This window comes from Eulemur rufifrons, chromosome 20 (genome assembly GCF_041146395.1).
Source record: "Eulemur rufifrons isolate Redbay chromosome 20, OSU_ERuf_1, whole genome shotgun sequence".
In the NCBI taxonomy this organism is placed as follows: domain Eukaryota; kingdom Metazoa; phylum Chordata; class Mammalia; order Primates; family Lemuridae; genus Eulemur; species Eulemur rufifrons.
This window is the reverse complement of record NC_091002.1, coordinates 21,546,603-21,567,543: the sequence shown is the minus strand read 5'-3', so window position 1 is coordinate 21,567,543 and position 20,941 is coordinate 21,546,603. Positions and strand designations below refer to the sequence as shown.

Below are 20,941 nucleotides of genomic sequence, written 5' to 3'. Positions count from 1 at the left end.
GGGCTGGTCTAGGAAGTGTTGTGACCTGACACTTGAGCAGAGACTCAAATGGAGTGAGGAAGCCTAGGTAGTACTTCATTATGTGATGAAATAGCTTTAGTATTTTAACAATCTTGTATCATAATGTTATAGATTAAATAATACCTGATTCCTAACTTTGCAAACATTAGACTCACTAGACAAAATTGATTCCAAATGCCAACATCTGAAATAAATCCAACCAAAACCACCTTTTATCTTTCCTTGTTTGGTAATAAATAATCGTATGTTCACACATTGGAACACAAACATTAAAATTGTCATACAAGTATAATTTAGACAATGCAAAGATGACCTTGATATATTAATATATATGAACCACTTTTACATAAAAAATACATAATATATGCATGAAATACAAGTTGGGGAAGATTCACTTCAAAAGGTAGCCTTGATGTGGAGCAAATGGAACTCTGACACACTGCTGGTTGGAATGCAAAATGGTATAGCTGTCAGGTCATAGTTATCTGTTCTTGGTTCCTGGTGTGCTCTTGGCCAAAGAAGGACGAGACACACCAAAAGCAAGGCAAGCGTGAAATGAAGTTTCCTGAGGAAGGGCAAGATAGGTTTACAGAGCAAGAGCTTTCTTTTTGTTCTAATATTTTTCCCTTTTTAATTTTTTAGAGACACAGTCTCACTCTGTCACCCAGGCTATAGACATCCAGGTTAACAGAACAAGAGCAAGATACCTTCACCACAGATGATGAACAGCCCCTCTGTTTTAACAAAAGGGCTCTGGTAATGGTCTGGGGTCTTGTTTTATAGTGTCTGGATTGGGCCCTCCTCATGGTTCAGAGGTCACCACTGAACCACTCTGATGGACAGTTAACAACATAATAATTAGCCTTAGGTTACTCTAGGTCACTTTCTAGATGGAAGTGCCTGGACTGCCTGGCCCATGGGCTGCAGAATTCCCTGCATTCTTTTGCATATTGGCAGGGCATTCGTCCTTCTTCCCAGGTGTGGCAGTTGCTTGGAGCAGGATTAAGGTGGGGCAGCACCAAGATGGGCACCTGCCTTTGTCCCTAGGAAAGTGGAAATCCCTCACTATCTACCTAACATAGCCACTTTGATGAAGAATATGGCAGTATCTTATGAAGTGTAACATATTTATCATTTAACCCAGTAATCCAACTCATAAGAAATTAAAGGGAAATAAAAATATATGTTCAAAGATTACATGCAAATGTTCATAATTATTCATATTAACCAAAAACTGGAAACAACCCAAATGTCCATCAACTGGCAAATAAATTGTGGTATACTACCAAGGAATATTGCTCAGAAATAAAAAGAAAAGAAACATTTATACATACAACATAGATGAATTTCAAAAACAGCACACTAAGTGAAAGAACTCAAGTACAAAAGACTACTTATTGTGCATACATACGTTTATATGAAATTCCAAAAAAGGCAAAACTATAGTTACATAAAACAGACAAACAGTTGCCTGGGTATGTGGTGGGGAGGATGTGGGGAGGGCAGTGAAGGAGATCAAAGGGCACAAGAAAACTTAGAGTGATGGAAACATTCTATATATTGCTTGTGGTGGTAGTAACACAGCTACGTATAATTATTAAAATTCATTAAACTGTACACTTAAGATGGGTAATCTTATTGTATGTAAATTATCCCTCAATAAAGCTAAAAAATTCATCATATTATACAATTTAAGAGTTGTATAATTTCCTTCAGGTAAAAAATAATTGTTTTTCTTTTTATGTGAGAGAGTCACACTCTGTTGCCCGGGGTGGAGTACTGTGGCATCAGCCAAGCTCACAGCAACCTCAAACTCCTGGGCTCAAGTGATCCTCCTGCCTCAGCCTCCCGAGTAGCTGGGACTACAGGTGTGTGCCACCACACCCAGCTAATTTTTTTTTTTCTATTTTTAGTCACCTGGCTAATTTTTTCTATTTTTAGTAGAGACGAGGTCTCTTGCTCAGGCTGGTCTCAAACTCCTGAGCTCAAGTAATCCTCCCGCCTCAGCCTCCCAGAGTGCTAGGATGGTAAAAAATAATTGTAATAAAAATTTTAAAAATTTAAAACAGATGACCTCTGAATGGTAGCAATACAGGTTTTTCTTTTTTGCTTATGTGTACTCTTAATTTTTCTACAGTGAATGTAATTTTGTTCTTTTTTTTTTTTTTTAAAGAGCTGTGGGTCTACGTTGTCCAGACTCGAACTCCTGGGCTCAAGCATTGATCCTCCCACTTCAGCCTTCCTTAGCAGCTGGGACTACAGGCACGTGCCTCTGCATCCAGCTAATTTTCTATAATTAATCAATTGTGTGTGTGTTTTTAAATTTTTATTATTTTCATAGGCAAAAAAAGATACTGTCAGATATAGCAGGTTTTAACATTATCAATTTTTATCCAAGTTCAATATAAAAAAACTGGAATGTCAAACACTCATTATGCCATTAAAGTATCCTGATATATCTAGTTCACAGAATTAACTTCCTTAACGTAAACTTACCAGTAATTATCCTTAAATTCTCACTATCTTTCATATTCAGTTAAATAAATACCAAGTCCTCTCAACTGTCTTCCCTTTCCCAACCCCGTTATCCCCACTATTATCGCTGTCACTATCTCAGCTGTACCCACACCACTTCTTTTGCATATTACATATAAGCCCTTAACAGCCCACCCACCATCAATGGTACAACTATGCAAAATAAGAGGAAAATAGGTTCTAAACGAGGATATGTGGCACTCTATGACATGGATATCTATACTTATGATTAGATCTTTTGAAAAAATGTGTTATGAATAGGTGAAGTATTGCTGTAGTAATAGTAAATGCACATTTTAGAAAATGTCTTTTATATTCCCAACTAAAGCCATGCTGAGAATTAAATACTCAATGTCACAGCTAAAATGTAGTAAAAAAAAATCTATAATTAGTGGTCATATTATTGTCTAAACTGAGGAAACAAAAACCATCTTAGGTAGTAATGAAAACTGATTTGCCTTGTTTAAAAAATGAATTTATCAATACAATTACAGCCAAGGAAACTTAAAATAGTTCCAGAAATGTAAACTTAAGTGCTCATGACTAAATGAGGGAAGTAAATTGTGAAGTCCAACTTGGTTCGGTGGTACAGTGGCCAGGAGGATATTTGAACCTGAATCTCTATACTCTTGGCCATTATGCTCTGCTGCTGAACTCTAGACAGGCACGTCTCAAACTTCACTGACAAGAAGAGCCTGGGATGCTTGTAAACAAAACTGTTCCTGGGCCACACTACTGAATCAGTTTCCAGGGGACAGGCCTAGTAACCTGTATACTTAATAAGCCCTCAAAAGTGTTCTTACCATTGGCAAGTTTGACGGAACCACTGCCTAGATGTAGGATCTGAAACCTCACAAGTATTTTCTTCTTAATATATTAAGAGACTGTTATTGATGTCAAATAACTTCACATGTATGTTAGGTACCCCACATGGAAACTGTTACTATTGATCCTTTCTGGAAAGTCATCTTCCTTATGAAGCCATCCCTGACTGGGATACATGCCCACAGTTCAGTGACCTTCTCTGGTTCCTCTTCTATCCTTGCTACTACTCTCCTAAAGTGTAGAGCTTTAAGATAGTGAGGTGTTTACAATCACTTAATTCAAGGATCAGCACTATTGACATTCTGGGCTAGATAATTCTTTGTTGTGGGGGGCTGCCCTGCGCATTATAGGATATTTAGTAATATCTCTGCTTTCTACCCACTAGATACCAGTAGCATCCCCTGCTCCAACTGTGACAACCAAAAGTGTCAATGCTAAATGTCCATAAGGGGGGCAAAATTGCCCCAAGTTAAGAAGCACTAACCTAATTTGTCTCTGATTTCAGTCTAGCCATCCTCTAATCCACCCTCTGTACCAATTCCAGAGTTCTAAGCTACTCATGTGTAGTCCTTGGACTGCCAGCACTGGCCATCATCTGGGAGCTTGTTAGAAAAGAATTCAGGCCCAACCCCAGATTTACTGAAATTAGCCTCTCCATGTTTAACAATATTAACAATCCCAGGTGATTCCTATGCTCATTTAAGTTTGAACAGCACTCCCAGAAGGTCTCAAATTTGCTCCAGGGTAAATATCACTTGGAATGGAGGTTAAGGAAACAAAATTCCTGGGTCCTTTCCCTGGAGATTATGATTCCACTGGTCAAGGGTGGAGACTACAAATCTGTATTGGTAATATGTCTCAGATAATCATTGTCCTTGGTCAAATTAGGGAACTGCAGCTCCAAAATAAACAGATTTTGTCATTATCTAATTAAAATTAAAACCTCTTCAGCGGCTTTCCATGGCCTACAGCAGTGGTTCTCAGCCTTAGGTGCTCATGTGGGGACTATTTAAAAATCCTGATACCTAGCTGGCTCCTAAATCAATTAAATCAGAAATCTCTGGGGGAAGAAGGATCCACGAATTGATGTATTTTTTTTAGAGCTCCCCAGTTGCAGCCAACATTGAGAAACATTGAAAATGATCAAGCCTAAACTCCTTAACCTGGCTTTATAACCTCAGTTATAAAAGTCCCCTGTCTTTCTAGCTTTACTTTTTTCTTTTTCTTTTTTTCTCCCTGTGGGGGAGATCTAGTTTTACTTTCTATCACGCTTTTGCACATGCACACTACACTCCAGCCTCACTAAATTACCTGAATCCTTTTTTTTTTTTTTTTGAGACAGAGTCTCACTCTGTTGCCCGGGCTAGAGTGTCGTGGCATCAGCCTAGCTCACAGCAACCTCAAACTCCTGGGCTCAAGCGATCCTACTGCCTCAGCCTCCCGAGTAGCTACAGGACTACAGGCATGCGCCACCATGCCCGGCTAATTTTTTTTGTATATATATTTTAGTTGTTTAGCTAATTTCTTTCTATTTGTTTAGTAGAGACGGGGTCTTGCTCTTGCTCAGGCTGGTCTTGAACTCCTGAGCTCAAACGATCCACTTGTCTCGGCCTCCCGAGGTGTTAGGATTACAGGTGTGAGCCACTGTGCCCAGGCTAATCCTGTTTATATGTACTTAAGGGTTTTTTTAAAAATTAAAGTGAAATTCACATAACATAAAATTAATCATTTTAAAGTGTACAATTCAGTGGCATTTAGTAAATTCACAATGTTATGCAACTACCACCCACATCAAGTTCCAAAAAAGTTTTCACCAACCCCTCCACCAAAAAAAACAACTCTGCACCCATTAGCAGTTACTTTCCATTTTCCCACTAGAAACCACAGGAACATCAACTTTTAAGTTATACTAAGGAATTTAAAAGATATAAAGTAGATATTTAAAAAGACATAGAGTTTCGAAGGCTGTGCAATTACTTCTGTCATACAAAAAAGAGCAAAAGTATAGTTTTGTTAATAATCTCAAAAAGTCAAATTTTTATTAACCATTTTATGTACATTGATACCACGTCCTAAAATCTGATAAACACACGTCCAGAGCTTCTTACACAGTCAATGTACAAATGCTCATTTATATTTTGCACAATAATGGAGATAAAAATGATACAATAGTTACAGCTACATAAAAATATGTACAAGGATTCAAGACAGATTTTACTTTTTTTTTTCTTCTTTTTTTAAGAGACAGGGTCTTGCTCTGCCACCCAGGCTACAGTGCAGTGGTACGATCATAACACACTGCAGCCTTGAACTCCTGAGATCAGGCAATCCTGCCTCAGCCTCCTAAGTAGCTAGGACTACAGGCGCACACAACCACCCCCCAGCTAATTTTTTATTTTTAGAGATGGGGTTCTGGCTATGTTGCCTAGGCTGGTCTCAAACCCAACTCCTGGCCTGAAGCAATCCCCTTGCCTTGGCCTCCCAAAGTAGTGGGATTGTAGACGTGAGCCATCATGCTTGGCACAGACTTTATGTGATTTGGCTTATAACAATGTGTAGATACTACACAAAGAATGAGGATGTAATTTTCAGTTAAGTAAAATGTGACCAAAATCCATTTTCTTCTTAAAATTGAAAAATAAAATTCCTGACAATATTAATTGCTAATTGACAGCCAAATCTTAGACTATTTCAAATTAGCCATGGTTAGACATAGGTAAGGTAAATATTATACCTTTTAAACATTAAGGTTTTTGATAAATCTTCTCAAAATTAGTGAAGAATGGCTTATCCATGTCCTTCCAGATTCTAGAAACACACTAGAAAAAAGTGAATGATGAAGAGTTGATCCTTTGGAGAGCTATATCCCTACTGAAAAACATCTTCAGGGGGATCCAGCGGTCAAACCCTAATAGGAAACTCATGATGCACTAACAATACTGAGAACAAAGTTAGGGGAATACTAAGTAGTTATTTTACTGATGTATATTAGAATTATAAGGCATGAGGTGATTTTAATGAAGTTTTAAAAAAAGGTTTCAAATATTCTTAGGGAATCAATTAGACATTGAGAATGATCTTTTTTTTTTTTTTTTTTTTTTTTGAGACAGAGTCTCACTCTGTAGCCTGGGCTAGAGCACCGTGGCGTCAGCCTAGCTCACAGCAACCTCAAACTCCTGGGCTCAAGCAATCCTAGTGTCTCAGCCTCCCAAGTAGCTGGGACTACAGGCATGGACCACCATGCCTGGCTAATTTTTTATATATATATTTTTAGTTGTTCAGCTAATTTCTTTCTATTTTTTTTTAAGTAGAGATGGGATCTCGCTCTTGCTCAGGGTGGTCTCAAACTCATGAGCTCAAACGATCCGCCCACCTTGGCCTCCCAGAGTGCTAGGATTACGGGCATGGGCCACCATGCCTGGCCAAGAATGATCTTATGATGACCTCAAAAACAGTATATCACACATTATCATGGTGCTACCTTACTAATAGGAAATTTAGTTTCTAATAACTTATTCTGAATTTTATTCTACTTGCTCGAGAAGCAGCTTCATATGTGAGAATTACATGACTTCCTACAATCATGCATAATTAAGTTAATGTCATGAAAAACAACATGATAGTAGTTTAAAAAAGAAGTACCCCTTTTATTGGGTTGTGACACCAAGCTAAGAGAGCTCAGTGTTGGAAAGCAAGGAATGGGGGTAGCAGAGGCTCAGGCACAAATCTGCTTATGCTCAAGGAGAGGAAGGGCACAAGAAGGGATCAGACAACCCAGAAGAGTAGTGGCACTTGGATGCAGAGTTACCACAGTGGGCCAGAGATAGGCTGGTGCATAATCTTGTGGCCCAGGTACTATGGGAACCAACCCTTACCTTCAATATTAAATTGAAAATACAAATATCTCACAGCATGCTTAACAAAAATAGATTACCCTCATATTACAAAGCACATGAAGAGACATTTGATTATTTTTAAAAGACAGCTAAAAAGTTATAGGGTTCCTCCTTATTTTATTTTAATAACAACCTAAGGAACAGTTAAAAAATTCTATGACTATTAATACTTCTAAAAGGCACTTAAAATATTCCTTTCTAAGCCAACTCAAAAAACATTTCTGTCAACTACATTTTGGATAAATGTAAAAAAAAAGCACATAATTTTGGTGCACTTTTTCTTATAACCCAGTGACATTTACCATCTACAGAGCTGAAAGATGTGAAGGACAGAGCCCCAACTTTCTGCAGAACAAACTGAAAGTGCTTTTATCATAGAAACAGGAATGACATTAATGATTTGCTCTTTCACTGACAACATCCTGTAGTCGTTTAAGTAAAACGTCATCATTTTCTTGGCACAGGCGTTTGGCAGGTGATTCTGCATCACTATCGATGGCTATTGCTCGCTTCTTGGTTCTCTGCTCACCTTGCCTTATCATGTTGTTGATATCTTTCAAACTCTGTGCAAAAACAGAGGAGATGTGTGAGTAAAAGAAGCAGGTGTGGGGAGTGAAACAGTAGCTAAGAATCAAGCTAACTGCATTTTGCTGTCCTCTGTCATCTACCCAAATCTAAACACTGGAGTAGAGATTATTTTTTTAATTTAGACCAATTTATTAAGGATGGCTAGAACTAATATTTTCAGGTGGCTTAAAAAATTGGATTTACCTTGTAACAGTAGTTCTCAGTGTAGTCCCCAGGCAAGAAGCAGAAGCATAAGCATGTAGGAACTTATTAAAAATGCAGATTCTCAAGGCTCACCCTAAACCTACCGAAATCAACATTCTGGGGTAGAGCCCAGCAATCTATAGTCTAATATCCCCTCCAGGTGATTCTGATGCTTCCTAAAGTTTGAGATCCTTTACTTCAGAGTAATGTTTTTCAATCTTTAATGTGCTTATTAATCATTTGGGGATCTTTAAAATGCAGACTCAGAACTAGCAGGGCTGGTGTGGAGCCTGAGATTCTGTGTTTCTTTTTCTTTCCTTTTTTTTTTTTGAGACAGAGTCTCACTCTGTTGCCCAGGGTAGAGTGCAGTGGCATCATGACAGCTCACTGAAACCTTAAACTCCTGGGCTGGAGCGATCCTCCTGCCTTAGCCTCCCAAGTAGCTGGGACTACAGGCGTGTGCCACCACACCTGGCAGATTTTTTTCTATTTTTGGTAGAGATAGGGTCTTGCTTCTGCTCGGGCTGGTCTTGAACTCTCAAGGGATCCTCCCACCTCAGCCTCCTGGAGTGCTAGGATTACAGGCGTGAGCCATCACACCTGGTGGAGATTCTGTGTTTCTAACAAGCTCCCAGAGAAGCAGTTCCTGAAATCTGTGCATCACAAAACATCTATGGAGCTTGTGTTAATTAGTCTCAGACCTGCCTGGTAGTGCTTTGGATTCAATAGGTCTGTGGGCCAGGTATCTGTTCAACAAGTTCAACAGGTGATTTTGACTCATGGTTTCAGAATCACTACCTTAAAAGTCAACTGGTCTAATCTTTGATTCCATGCAAGAATCTCTTCTAAACATTTTTACAGGAAATCAATTTCTATAAAGAGGAAAAATAAACCTGGTATATATATCTTAGTCAACCTTGTTTGTCAAGTATGGTAAGAACTCAATAGGTGTTTGTGGAACTGAATAGGAAACTAATGAGTTCAGGAGCTGTCCTTGTATTTGAACTGAGTTACAATGTGCCCCACTACAATTTCTTTCAGTTGATACTGATTCTGGCTTCTGGAGATATACTAAACTTATCTGCTTGATAGTCCTTGAAATATCTGAAAACAGTAATCATGTCCATGTCACATCTTTATCACCACACAGAGATAAGATAGAGACAACCACAGGGTTGTCTATGTACATAAGAGGATGAATCTGTTTTCAGACTTTTCACTATCCTGGTTGCTATGCACCAATGCACTTTCACTTCCAAGGCCTTTCTTTAAATTTAACAGTCCCATGTGTGACCATTTGCAGGTGTTGTCTTATGGGTCCCTTCTCAAGATCATGCTTGAACAGGGAGAGACACTGGACTCTGGACATGAACTTCCCAAATATATCAACAGTAACGGATTAAACTATTTCACCTGAATATACTGCTCTAGATCACAGGAAATGTGCTAGAGTTAACAGTTCATTTTTTTTTTTTTTTTGAGACAGTCTCACTCTGTTGCCTGGGCTAGAGTGCTGTGGAGTCAGCCCAGCTCACAGCAACCTCAAACTCCTGGGCTCAAGCAATCCTCCTGCCTCAGCCTCCTGAGTAGCTGGGACTACAGGCATGCGCCACCATGCCTGGCTAATTTTTATCTATATAGATTTTTAGCTGTCCAAATCATTTCTTTCTGTTTTTAGTAGAGACAGGGTCTGGCTCTTGCTCAGGCTGGTCTCGAACTCCTGACCTCGAGTGATCCTCCCGCCTCAGCCTCCCAGAGTGCTAGGATTACAGGCGTGAGCCACCATGCCCGGACTACAGTTCATATTTTATCAGTATAGGAGTAATTTGGCAAAAAAAAAAAAAAAAAAGCCAGATTAATGATTATTGATTGGTAATCTGAAATCCGACTTTTAACATATGTGTGTATATAAGTTGTTTTGGAGCAAAGCCTGTATGCACCTTACCTTAGAAGGGCTGCCATTGAACTTGTACAGCAGAGCACTTCTTGGTGTAAGGCCTGACCCATTCTTGTGCGGGGAAACATAAATGGAGTGTTGTTGGGAAATGCGGCGTGGTGAGCCTGGCTGTTGCTTAATGTGTGGAAAAGGAGACAGTGGTGGAGCATCCATCTAAAATAACCCAAAAGTCAGATTTTTAAGATAAAAGTTTTTGTTTTTTCAAATCCCACCATATTTTTATTCTTATGTCATCTCCTAGTTAGGAGTCAGTCATACTGCAAGAGATTATTTGTGGCTAAAAAGTGCAAAGAAATGGTTCATTACACCTTGGTTTTTTTTTGTTGTTGTTTGTTTTCTAACAATTACTAACAGATAAAGCAGAACTTATTTTTCTGGATCTTTCAGGAAATCCTGTAACTAGTATTAAGAATTCTGGGCAAGACATCAGGAGTGGTAAGAAAGCAGTGGTTAGAAAGTAGGGACAAAGAATAATCAACATTCTAATACTCGCAATAAGAATCTCTCTACACTCATGCACACCCACGACCAAAACAATAACAGAATGAATAAAAGAGAGGCGGGGAATTCTATGAGCCAGCAAGATGATTCCAACATGGAAAAAAATCTGTTAAGGAAACGGGAAAGACACAGAAATGCAAAAGATTTAGACATAAATTAGGTGAGCAAGGATTTCATTTTTCTTTAATATTCTGTACAACAGAAATAAATAGAGATGGCTCCTTAATTAATATTTCTTTCTTTTTTGTTTTCTTGAGACAGGGTCTCACTGTACTGCCCAGGCTGGAGTATTGTGCCCTCATCATAGCTCAATGCAACCTTGAACTCCTGGGCTCCAGTGATCTTCCTGCCTCCTGAGTAGCTGGGACTACAGGTGCATGCCAACATACCCAGATAATTTTTTTCTATTTTTTATAGGGACAGGGTCTTGATCTTGCTCAGGCTGGTCTCAAACTCTTGACCTCTAGTGAGACTCCTGTCTCGGCCTCCCAAAGTGCTAGGATTATAAGCGTGAGCCATCATGCCCAGCCTTATCTAATATTTCACTCATCATCTTCACCTGAAGCTAATATAACTAGTTTCAGTTGGCTGATGGTAAAGATATTCATAGCACAGCACGTGACAGAGAGGAGGCAGAACTGATAGAACAGGATGAATAGTTATGGTCTGTGACTATCCTCACAACATGCTACTGGCTGGCTGGCTGCAGCTTCTACTAGGGCCCTCTTTCTTATAGCTAAAGGCTGGTATCCTGGTAACCAACCTCAGCTTATACACTGGTAACACTTTTTCAGGTCTGCTGCTACTGCCAAAACTAGGGACTGTATAAAAATTTCTTAGTGTTGCCTCTATTAATGATCCAGGCCTACTTACTTATTTCCTTTTCTCTTTACCTTGAGAAAAACATTTATCTTCCACAATATAACAAGAGAAACTGAAACAAAAATTACTCAAATTAATTGTTTTAATATTTCCATGTTCCTATCTAGTCCTTACCCATATGAATACATAATTTCTAGCAACATAATCACAGTATAGATAAAAATTCCCATGATTCCCTCTGGTCTCTGTTGTATTATAGTCTTAATCATTCTGATTAAGTTATTAGTCATTCTCTGATTAACTAATAATACATTGTCTCTTATATAATGTATCAGTGAGGCTTTAAACTCTGAAATATTTAGCAAAAATAAACTCATAGTAATACAATATTAACAAAGTAGTAAAACATGAAACATACCACATGGTCCTGATTTGACAAGTCGTATTTCAATGCAAATGACTTCACTCTTCCTACATATATTGTATTGTAAAATTTGATAAGATCACCTCTTTCCTCTTTCACTGGTCCACTGGAACAGTCAGGTGTTTTTGTAGCCTCTTCCAAGACTGTTGAAAAGAATTCAATGTTGTGATAGGTATACTTTAATACATAAGGCGGTGATTGGAATTTCCTCTCTACAGTATTAAAAAAGCCACCACAAATCTTTATATAAAGCAATTAGTATTTTCAGAGATGGTTCAGAAATCCACCTGTGTTGGCCAGGCATGGTGGCTCATGCCTGTAATCCTAGCACTCTGGGAGGCCGAGGCGGGCGGATTGTTTGAGCTCAGGAGTTCGAGACCAGCCTGAGCAAGAGGGAGACCCTCATTTCTACTGAAAAAACAGAAAGAAATTAGCTGGAAAACCAAAAATATATAGAAAAAAATTAGCTGGGCATGGTGGCACATGACTGTAGTCCCAGCTACTTGGGAGGCTGAGGCAGTAGGATTGCTTGAGCCCAGGAGTTTGAGGTTGCTGTGAGCTGGGCTGACATCATGGCACTCTAGCCCCCCAAAAAAAAAAAAAAAAAAGAAAAAGAAAAGAAAAAGAAATCCACCTGTGTTATTTATAAATCAAATTGGAATCAAGAGAAATACAAACATATGAACTGAAGGTGGTGCTCTTTTCTCTAGATACCACTTTAGCAAGAATGTTTTCACAACCATAGATTTTGAGCTTACTGTCACTGGTGGCCCTTAGAAGGGCACCAGCTCTGGGTTGGTGTTTAGCTAAGTTCCACAGTATGGGTGGCAGTGGCAAACTCTGGCTTCAGATCACAAAAGGGCCTGAAGATATTCTTATTGGCTTTTTGAGAAAGGTGAAAAGACTCTAAAAGGTAAAGCATATCCTCACATGTTAAGGAAGAAGCAAAATGAATTGTTTGTGTTTATTTCTCTGCAAATATATAGCAAAAGTATTCAAAAAGCCTTATTTTCCCATGCACAACAGGAATCCTGATCAGAAACCAGTGTTCAGTTTTTAGTGAGCACCCTCAACTGCAGGGTTACTCTGGGATAGCTTATGGCACCAACAGAATTTTATCCTACTCTTTTTTTGGGAAGAGTATTACAAACTATTGTCTACCTGTATATATAAGAATCATCTGTTTAAAGGAACTAGGAAAGCCACTACCAAGTAAAAAGAGTTCAGCGTATATAAAAATGTTCTCATTCTCAATACACTGGCCTGCAAACATTGAGCACAATGTTTGTATCAACATGTCTTCACCTTAGGAAAACCTGAAAACTCAAACATGGTCCAAGGGCCAAGCAGCCCCTGGGGATTTCAGTCCTAATATGAATATCTTTTTTGCTACTGCTATTTTTGAAGGATCTTCACTGGGGCAGCAGGGGGAAGCTATGTGGTTGAGAAAATGCTGCATATTATATTGGAAATTCAGAATGTATGTTAGTATATTAAGAAGTAGCACGGTGGGGAAAGAAAAATGTTCACTTTAACTTCATACTTTCCAAATTTTTTATACATAGTCTGTCTTCCCCCAAAACATTTATACTATCATTCTTGGAAACACTGTTCCAAAGCATACTGGCTCAGTAACAGCTATTCTACATTATTCTCACTACATGGATGAATTAAAATTATTTAGTATCCTCCTTCGGTTAGAAATTTCTTGAGGCAGAGACTATAGTCACATATTTCTGTGTCATTCCAATTCCAGTTGTTAATATTTACATCAGGTAAGGACTATACTTTGTTTAAATGAACCAAACATTTAAAAGTCTCTGGGAACTTGGATTCTAATTAAAAATTTTTATTTAGCTATATTTTGATTTTAAAATAGCAAGATGTCAGTTATCCTTTATACAGGAGACAGATCTCTACCGTATCACTTCATTAAGGACCCTTGGCACTCTGAAAATAAAGCCTCAGTAGGCCTAGTAACTATCTTACCATACATACTTTAAAAGATGAAACGTACGAAAGAATGGGACAGAGAATGTGATCAAAGGTTTGTCTGCATGGTACTATAAGTGTTACAAATCTGTTTCCCTTCAGATGGTAGGGATCTCTGCCTAATATAATCTGAAACACATGGTATATGTTTGATACCTATTTGTGAAATGAACCAGTGAACAACTGTAACCAGCTCCATGAACAAAAACGCCTTTTTGCAGTTTTTTTTTTTTTTTTTTGAGACAGAGTCTCACTTTGTTGCCTGAGTTAGACTGCCGTGGTGTCAGCCTAGCTCACAGCAATCTCAAACGCCTGGGCTCAAGCAATCCTCTTGCCTCAGCCTCCTGAGTAGCTGGGACTACGGGCGTGCACCACCACATCCAGCTACTTTTTACTATATTTAGTAGAGACAGGGGGTCTCATTCTTGCTCAGGTTGGTCTCGAACGCCAGAGCTCCAGCAATCCTCCCACCTTGGCTTCCCAGAGTGCTAGGATTACAGGCGTGAGCCACTGTGCCTGGCCCATTAACTTTTTTTTTTTTTTTTTGACACACAGTCTCACTCTGTCACCAGGGCTAGCGTGCCGTGGCATCAGCCTAGCTCACAGCAACCTCAAACTCCTGGGCTCAAGTGATCCTCCTGCCTCAGCCTCTCGAGTAGCTGGGACTACATGCATGTGCCACCATGCCCGGCTAATTTTTCTATATATATTTTTAGCTGTCCATATAATTTCTTTCTATTTTTAGTAGAGATGGGGTCTCGCTCTTGCTCAGGCTGGTCTCAAACTCCTGAGCTCAAACAATCTGCCCACCTTGGCCTCCCAGAGTGTTAGGATTACAGGCGTGAGCCACCGTGTCCGGCCCCATTAACTTTTGAGTTGTTTTTTTTCCCAGGAATGGCAGAACCTCCTTGCAGCCACAAGATAACTGCAAGGTCTTATTCCACCTATTTATCCAGAGAAAACGAGGTAAGCAACATCCCACCACAGATCTTGCTCAGGGATCCCTTTAGCTACTACTCCCTGCATCCCACCTAAGCACAAGACCAAAAGAATGACTAATATTAACCCTGGCTCATTATACTACTGGAATCTCCATCCCAGGAGGGACTTATCTGCCATTTTTTGATCATGTGATGTATGTGCTAGTATGATTTCTCACTAGGCTGTCTTGCCTTGCACTCTGCCCCAAACATGTAATCATGCTCACTCATTTCATGCATTATTCATTTTACCTCTACAAAAACCCATGACCCTGTCAGTTGGGGAGGCAGATTTCAGGCAGTCCACCTCTCTCACCTTTCTTCCTTGACAATCCTCACTGTCTCAGTAATTGGCTTTCTGTGTGCTAAGCAAATGAAGGGAATCCCCTCTGCAGGTTTGTCAAAACTATTACGGTTTTATAATTCTCCCTACTGCTGTTACAAAAGAGAGGAATGTCCTTTCTTGGATTACCACGTATCACAGTCAAGTGATAAAAAAATGTGGTTTTATATAAACCATTTGGTGAATAAGACAAGCCCTTAGGAGAACAGAGATACTATCTGCAGAGCTCCAGAAGGACATGCTAAATTTTTTAGCCTAGATCTTTGGCTTGAGAATTTTCCAAGGATCTAAAGTGAAAGTGGGAAGGGAGAAGGCAAACTATCTCACAGCTGTGGGTGGCCAGAGACCGTTAGTTTTATAGCCCAGGATGATATGTGTACATCCAAGGGAAGAGATGTTGGAGTGAAGAGTAGATATCCATTTCTCATTTAAACTGGTTTCCTGGGTTAAGCACATACAAGTTGTTTGGGATGTACATTTTGGTGAAATCCTCCTCTATCATTCCCAGAGGAGCTGCTCAATTGGCTGGAGCTGGTTTCCTTGTACATACTGCTATTAGTGTTTAGTTTGAGAAGAGGTATATACTGTGAACCTTAACACTTAAAAATGGAGAAAATAAGAAAGCAAAATTATTTGAAGATAAAAGTAAGAAAGAAGATCGGAATCTATTTATAAACCAAAGGGTCAGGTTGAGATATGATGGGCTTGACCAGCATAGTAGCACTTCCCTGGATTAGGCACTTAGTATTTATTTTACATTTCTCCTGTCATGTCCTCCACCATCATTTTTGCTCCTCAAAATCACAGTGTGCAGGAAATAGTTCAGACTGCTTTCTAAGAGGGCAGTGGCATTTAGTTCCAATTATGCAAAAGCCACTTATCACAGACGAATTAAAAACTTCAATGGTTTTAGATCATTTCGGTGATATTTTGGTGGTTTCTTGTGGGTTCTAAAGGGCATCACTATAATCTAAAAACAAGTAAAAAATGTGCTCTACTTATATCATGGTTATCTGTTTCGTGACTGTAACATGGGTATAATACAAATAAAGTCACCTATTTATCAAGTTGAACTTACCAAACTTATACATCTTATATGAAAAAAGAATTTTTGTCCCTTGAGAGAACTTGCTTTAACTGTTTTTTGTTTTGGCGGGGAGGCAGTTTTCAACATATAAAGGCTTTTTTTTTTTTTTTTTAAAGACAGGCTCTTGCTCTGTTGTCCAGACTAGAGAGCAGTGGCATCATCATAGCTCACTGTAACCTCAAACTCCTGGGCTCAAGTGATCCTCCTGCCTCCGCCTCCTGAGTAGCTGGGACTACAGGTGCTTGCCATCACAACTGGCTAACTTTTCTATTTTTTGTAGAAACATGGTCTTGCTATGTTGCTCAGGTTGGCTGCAAACTCCTGACCTCGGCCTTCCAAAGTGCTAAGATTATACATATGAGCCATGACACCTGGCCAAAACACAGTATTATAATCTTATGAGGCCACTTTTGTATATGCAATCTGTCATTGATTGAAAGCACATTATGCAGCACATGACTGTGTGCATGTGTGTGTGCATTTTAAGTAGTAATTATTTTACATCTAATAATGATTTTGTTTATAGAACCAGAACTGTTCTTCCCAAGGTGGTATTCTTTGGTGTGTCCAAGTCTTGGTTGTAGCATCTAACCATAGCTCCAGGAACTAGAACAGTCTTATCTGAATATAGACTTATCTGACCGAATCCTCCTCCATAACTTCCTCTGGTCTTGAGTGCTAGAATTCCTGAGTCCATTATTACTAGATACTCTCCCTGTCCTGTGCCATCACGACTGTGCAGGATCTCTAAGAATGGTTTTTTGCTTGGTTGCTAATATATATCTAGTTAATATATGTTTGTATAGAAGAGTTTGAGCCAAAACCTTTAGGTTATAAGGGAAGCAGCTAACAACACCTCACACTTCTTTGGCATATACTTACCTATCAAAAATAAATCATGCTCTATTACCTTTTGCTTACTTCTCTCTAGAACTTCATTGCTTTCTGCATCTGAGATACTGGTTAGCAGTTACTTAGTTTCTCATAGAGAAAACATAAAACAGACAAGGGGTCCACAGTTTCCTAGCTAAACTATGATGCCTGGTTTTGTAGAAAAACCACTCTAGATAGGTAAGTAACAAGTATAACAAACATAGAAAAAGGCTTTTTGGTATTTTTCTGGGATACTGTCTTATATACTTCTCATTGCCTTAAAAAGGCTCAGGAATATATATCTATGTAAAAAGAATTGAGTTTGGTCTATGTATCCTTAAATGGGATCAGATTCTAGGACATTATTAAAAGATCTTTTTGGTGAGTGAGATCTTAAAAGTTTAGATCCCAGGAGACACCATAATGATCATGGATATTTGTGTAATTAAAAAATTATTTTTAGCTGGGTGTGGTGGCACATGCCTGTAATCCCAGCTACTCAGGAGGCTGAGGCAGAAGGACTGCTTGAGCCAGGAGTTTGAAGTTGCAGTGAGCTATGAGGATGCCAGTGTACTCTATCCCGAGCAACAGAGAAAGACCTTGTCTCAAAAAAAAAAAGTTCTGACCCAGCCAATTTTCTTGAAGAATTTATCCTAAGGATGTGGACAAAAGATTACGCTACAATGATGTTTATCATAAAGCTGTGTATAAGTGGAAACAACCCTAATGTCCCACATTATAGGATTAAATAAATCACAGTACATATATAGACATGTATTTATATAATAAAGATGAGACAAAGAAAAGGAGATGGGCAGAAGAGGAATATGAATACTATTTGATTTCTCTTTCCTTTTGTGGTAGCAGAATCATCTATATACTTATTATGAACAGCACGTTTCCTTAATTGTCTCCTCAGGAAGATCACTGATAGTTACCTTGCATTCCCTGTCATTGAGATTTATGAATTTTATTAAGTGTCTTTTATGTGTTTTAACATGCATAAATAGACTAGAAAATTTCCAAAACACAATTAACAAGGGACAAATAATTGGTTTCTATACGCTATACCTGCCCATCCTTATCTCAAACTTCATTCTTTCAAAATGTGTGCATTGCCCACCCCACCTACGTCATGACTCCTATTTCCAAGTTGCCCAACACCCACTATATTATGTACAACGTAATCAAAGGTGTTTTACAAATAGCATGTTAAATTGGATAACTTACCACAATCTATCATTTCAAAATCACCATTTATGTTTTTATTGTATGCCACAACTTCTCTTGGGATACTTCTCAACAGAACACTTCTGTATACCTACAGGCCAGAGGGCGGAAAAAGGGACTGCTGAGTCACAAAGAGGCACAGATTAAGCAAAATCAAAATGAAAAGAACAATATTTTTTAATCAAGCCAATTAAAAAATATTTATAAGTGATAATCAAGGGTTAAGATATCATTAGCTCTGGTAAGTGCAGAATACGGAAAACACCATAAAAAGAGGGCATACTGAAGCAGAGCCTGCCACCTAAAATGTGCCATCTTAGTTTACAAAACAGAAGAGGAATTAAGTAGCAACTAAAGATGACCAGCAAGTTTTGCCAAAGAAAAGCAACCTCAAAGATCTGAACTTGTTTCTCCTTCCTTTTATTTCCTTACACAAGAACCATTTGGTCTTAACGGGCTTGCTTTCCTGTCCCCAGCCCATTCCCACTCCTTTTAGATGGCCACATGATCTTTAAGGACAATCTGGACCACTATAGGTTGAGTTTCTGGGCCTCTTCAGGAAAATTCATCACATTCATCCTGTGACTTATCTTGTCACAGGATATAACAAATGTCTATACTTCATGCCATGTTGCTCAATATCAGTGTATTTTGGGGCTTGAGTAAAGAAGTGAAACCATTTGTGGGGCTCTCTTAAAAGGGGGTATGGCTACCAGTACTGGGCCCCACATCTCTCTTTTTCTATGTTCTCCAGGGCCAGAGAAGAGGGCATTATGCTCCCTATGAGCAGAGCAACTAGGTTCTTGATGGTCAAACCCTTAAGGTAACCTACCTTTGTTCTTCAGCTATAATAACAATAAGAATATCTCTACTAAAAATAGAAAAATTAGCCGGGCGTGTGGCGTGCGCCTATAGTCTCAGCTACTCTGGAGGCTAAGGCAGGAAGATTACTTGAGCCCAGGAGTTTGAGGTTGCTATGAGCTAAGCTGATGCCATGGCACTCTAGCCTGGGTGACAGAGCAAGACTCTGTCTCAAAAACAAAAAACAGAAAACACACATTATGAAGTTAACATTCATTAAGTGCCAACTATGTGCCAGGCCACTAGGCTTACATTTTCCATTTCTGTGATTGAATGGTTTTACAGGATTTTCACCACAGCTAGTAGAACAAAATGATCAGAAATGCTTCACATCTATTCAAAGATGCAAACATTAAGATTCTTACCAGATGATGGCAAGAGAAGCTGGAGTTAAGTTTATAAATACTCAATTTCCACTGGATTTAAATATCATCAGAGAATCAAGTCTCATATAATTAAAGAATATTATTACTATTATATATATTTTTCATTAGATTTTCAAGTGAAAAATGTCTCTACTCAACAAATGAACAAATGAAATAGCAGAACTTGAAAGAAGTATATGCAAGTATATGGATGAGTCAGAAACAGCCAGATTTCCTGGCTTCTATTGAAACTGTCCTTTAATGAAACTGTCTCTTGAGTTTAATGGTATCCATTAAACCAGAAAATCTAAAGTATAATAAAATTATAAAAGAAGTTTACCTTTTATATGATTTGTCAGTGGAGAAACAGAACAAATCTATTTTTGGACAGTAGGAAAAACAGTGTAACTCACGTGACTATTAGCTTGGGGCTGATTCCTGTAACTTTTCATTATTTCTTGAAAAGTTCTTTCTTCTTTTGTTACCTAAGGAAAACAAAAACTGCATTTATCAACTGCTTTTGAAAGAAAAATGGCTCTGAACAAAAACTTCAATTATACGTTGGCATTGAGAGCAGCCTTGCAGAAAGCCATTAACCCGAGGCCAGTCCATGACTAAAAACCACTAACATTTATGATTTTTACTACCTTTAAAGTTCGGGCTTTGTGGCCTGTGGGGACTCAGTTAATAGTTTCATTAATCAAAAAGTACTGAAATTGCCCTGGTGTGACTCTACTGAAAATGTATTTCTTCATAAAAAAAAAAAAAAAAGATATGAGAAAACCCAGATCTGTTGAATCCCCTGCAGTCTCCAGTTTTATTAGTTTAACGTACTTATTTAAAAGTAAAGTAACCACATACTAAAGGATAGAAAATGTCTTGCAGTGATTCACAATAAAACTGAATGGTTATTATAGGATTAGGTTTTAACATTTCAGGACAGACTGTAGGTTTCTAATGTTTAGACAGAAGTCACAGTGGTGGCCAAAAGGAAAAAAATGGATTAGTGGTCCAAAAAGGAATTCTTCTGGTTTCTCTGTTATAATAAAGTTCATTTAAATTACAACTTTACCCTGCTTCACTGTCCATTAGCACTAAACCTGTTGTCTATAATGATGAACTAGAAATGGCAAAGCCTGAACTCTGACAGTTTTCTGGAAAACACAAATGATTAGTTAGTAATGTTTATTAAGACTTATTTTTTATAGAGATTTTAAGGAGGCATTATGGGAGGGCAGTGACAAAGGAGTTTGAAAACATGTCCTCTGTTTCAAAAAGCTTAAAATCAGGTCTTAATTGTATGTATCTGCTAGGACTGCCAATGTGGCCAATATGGTCAAGACAAAGGTTATAAATGATGGTTTCAGATATATCAGAATTTAAAAAATCAAGCAAGAAATGTTATTTTATGACTTAAAACATGTTGTAGCAACTAGAAAGTAAAATGGTCTTCTGAGG

At 38.5% G+C, this 20,941-nt stretch overlaps 1 protein-coding gene across 2 annotated transcripts in view; it reads right to left on the bottom strand.

Annotated features, from left to right (window-relative positions):
* Positions 1-7,574: 7,574 nt before the first annotated feature.
* RBL1 (RB transcriptional corepressor like 1) overlaps positions 7,575-20,941 on the bottom strand; it is a 56,127-nt gene continuing 42,760 nt past the window's right edge. The window contains exons 18-22 of one of the 2 annotated variants that reach the window (XM_069495893.1): positions 19,897-19,968; positions 18,258-18,348; positions 11,747-11,895; positions 9,994-10,158; positions 7,575-7,840 (exon numbers count right to left, since the gene is read on the bottom strand). In XM_069495893.1, coding sequence (XP_069351994.1) covers positions 7,670-7,840; positions 9,994-10,158; positions 11,747-11,895; positions 18,258-18,348; positions 19,897-19,968 — 648 coding nt within the window. In that variant the 3' untranslated portion in view covers positions 7,575-7,669. Of the gene's footprint in view, positions 7,841-9,843; positions 9,949-9,984; positions 10,159-11,746; positions 11,896-18,257; positions 18,349-19,896; positions 19,969-20,941 lie in introns of those variants that run through there. The other variant, XM_069495894.1, reaches the window with a different exon arrangement.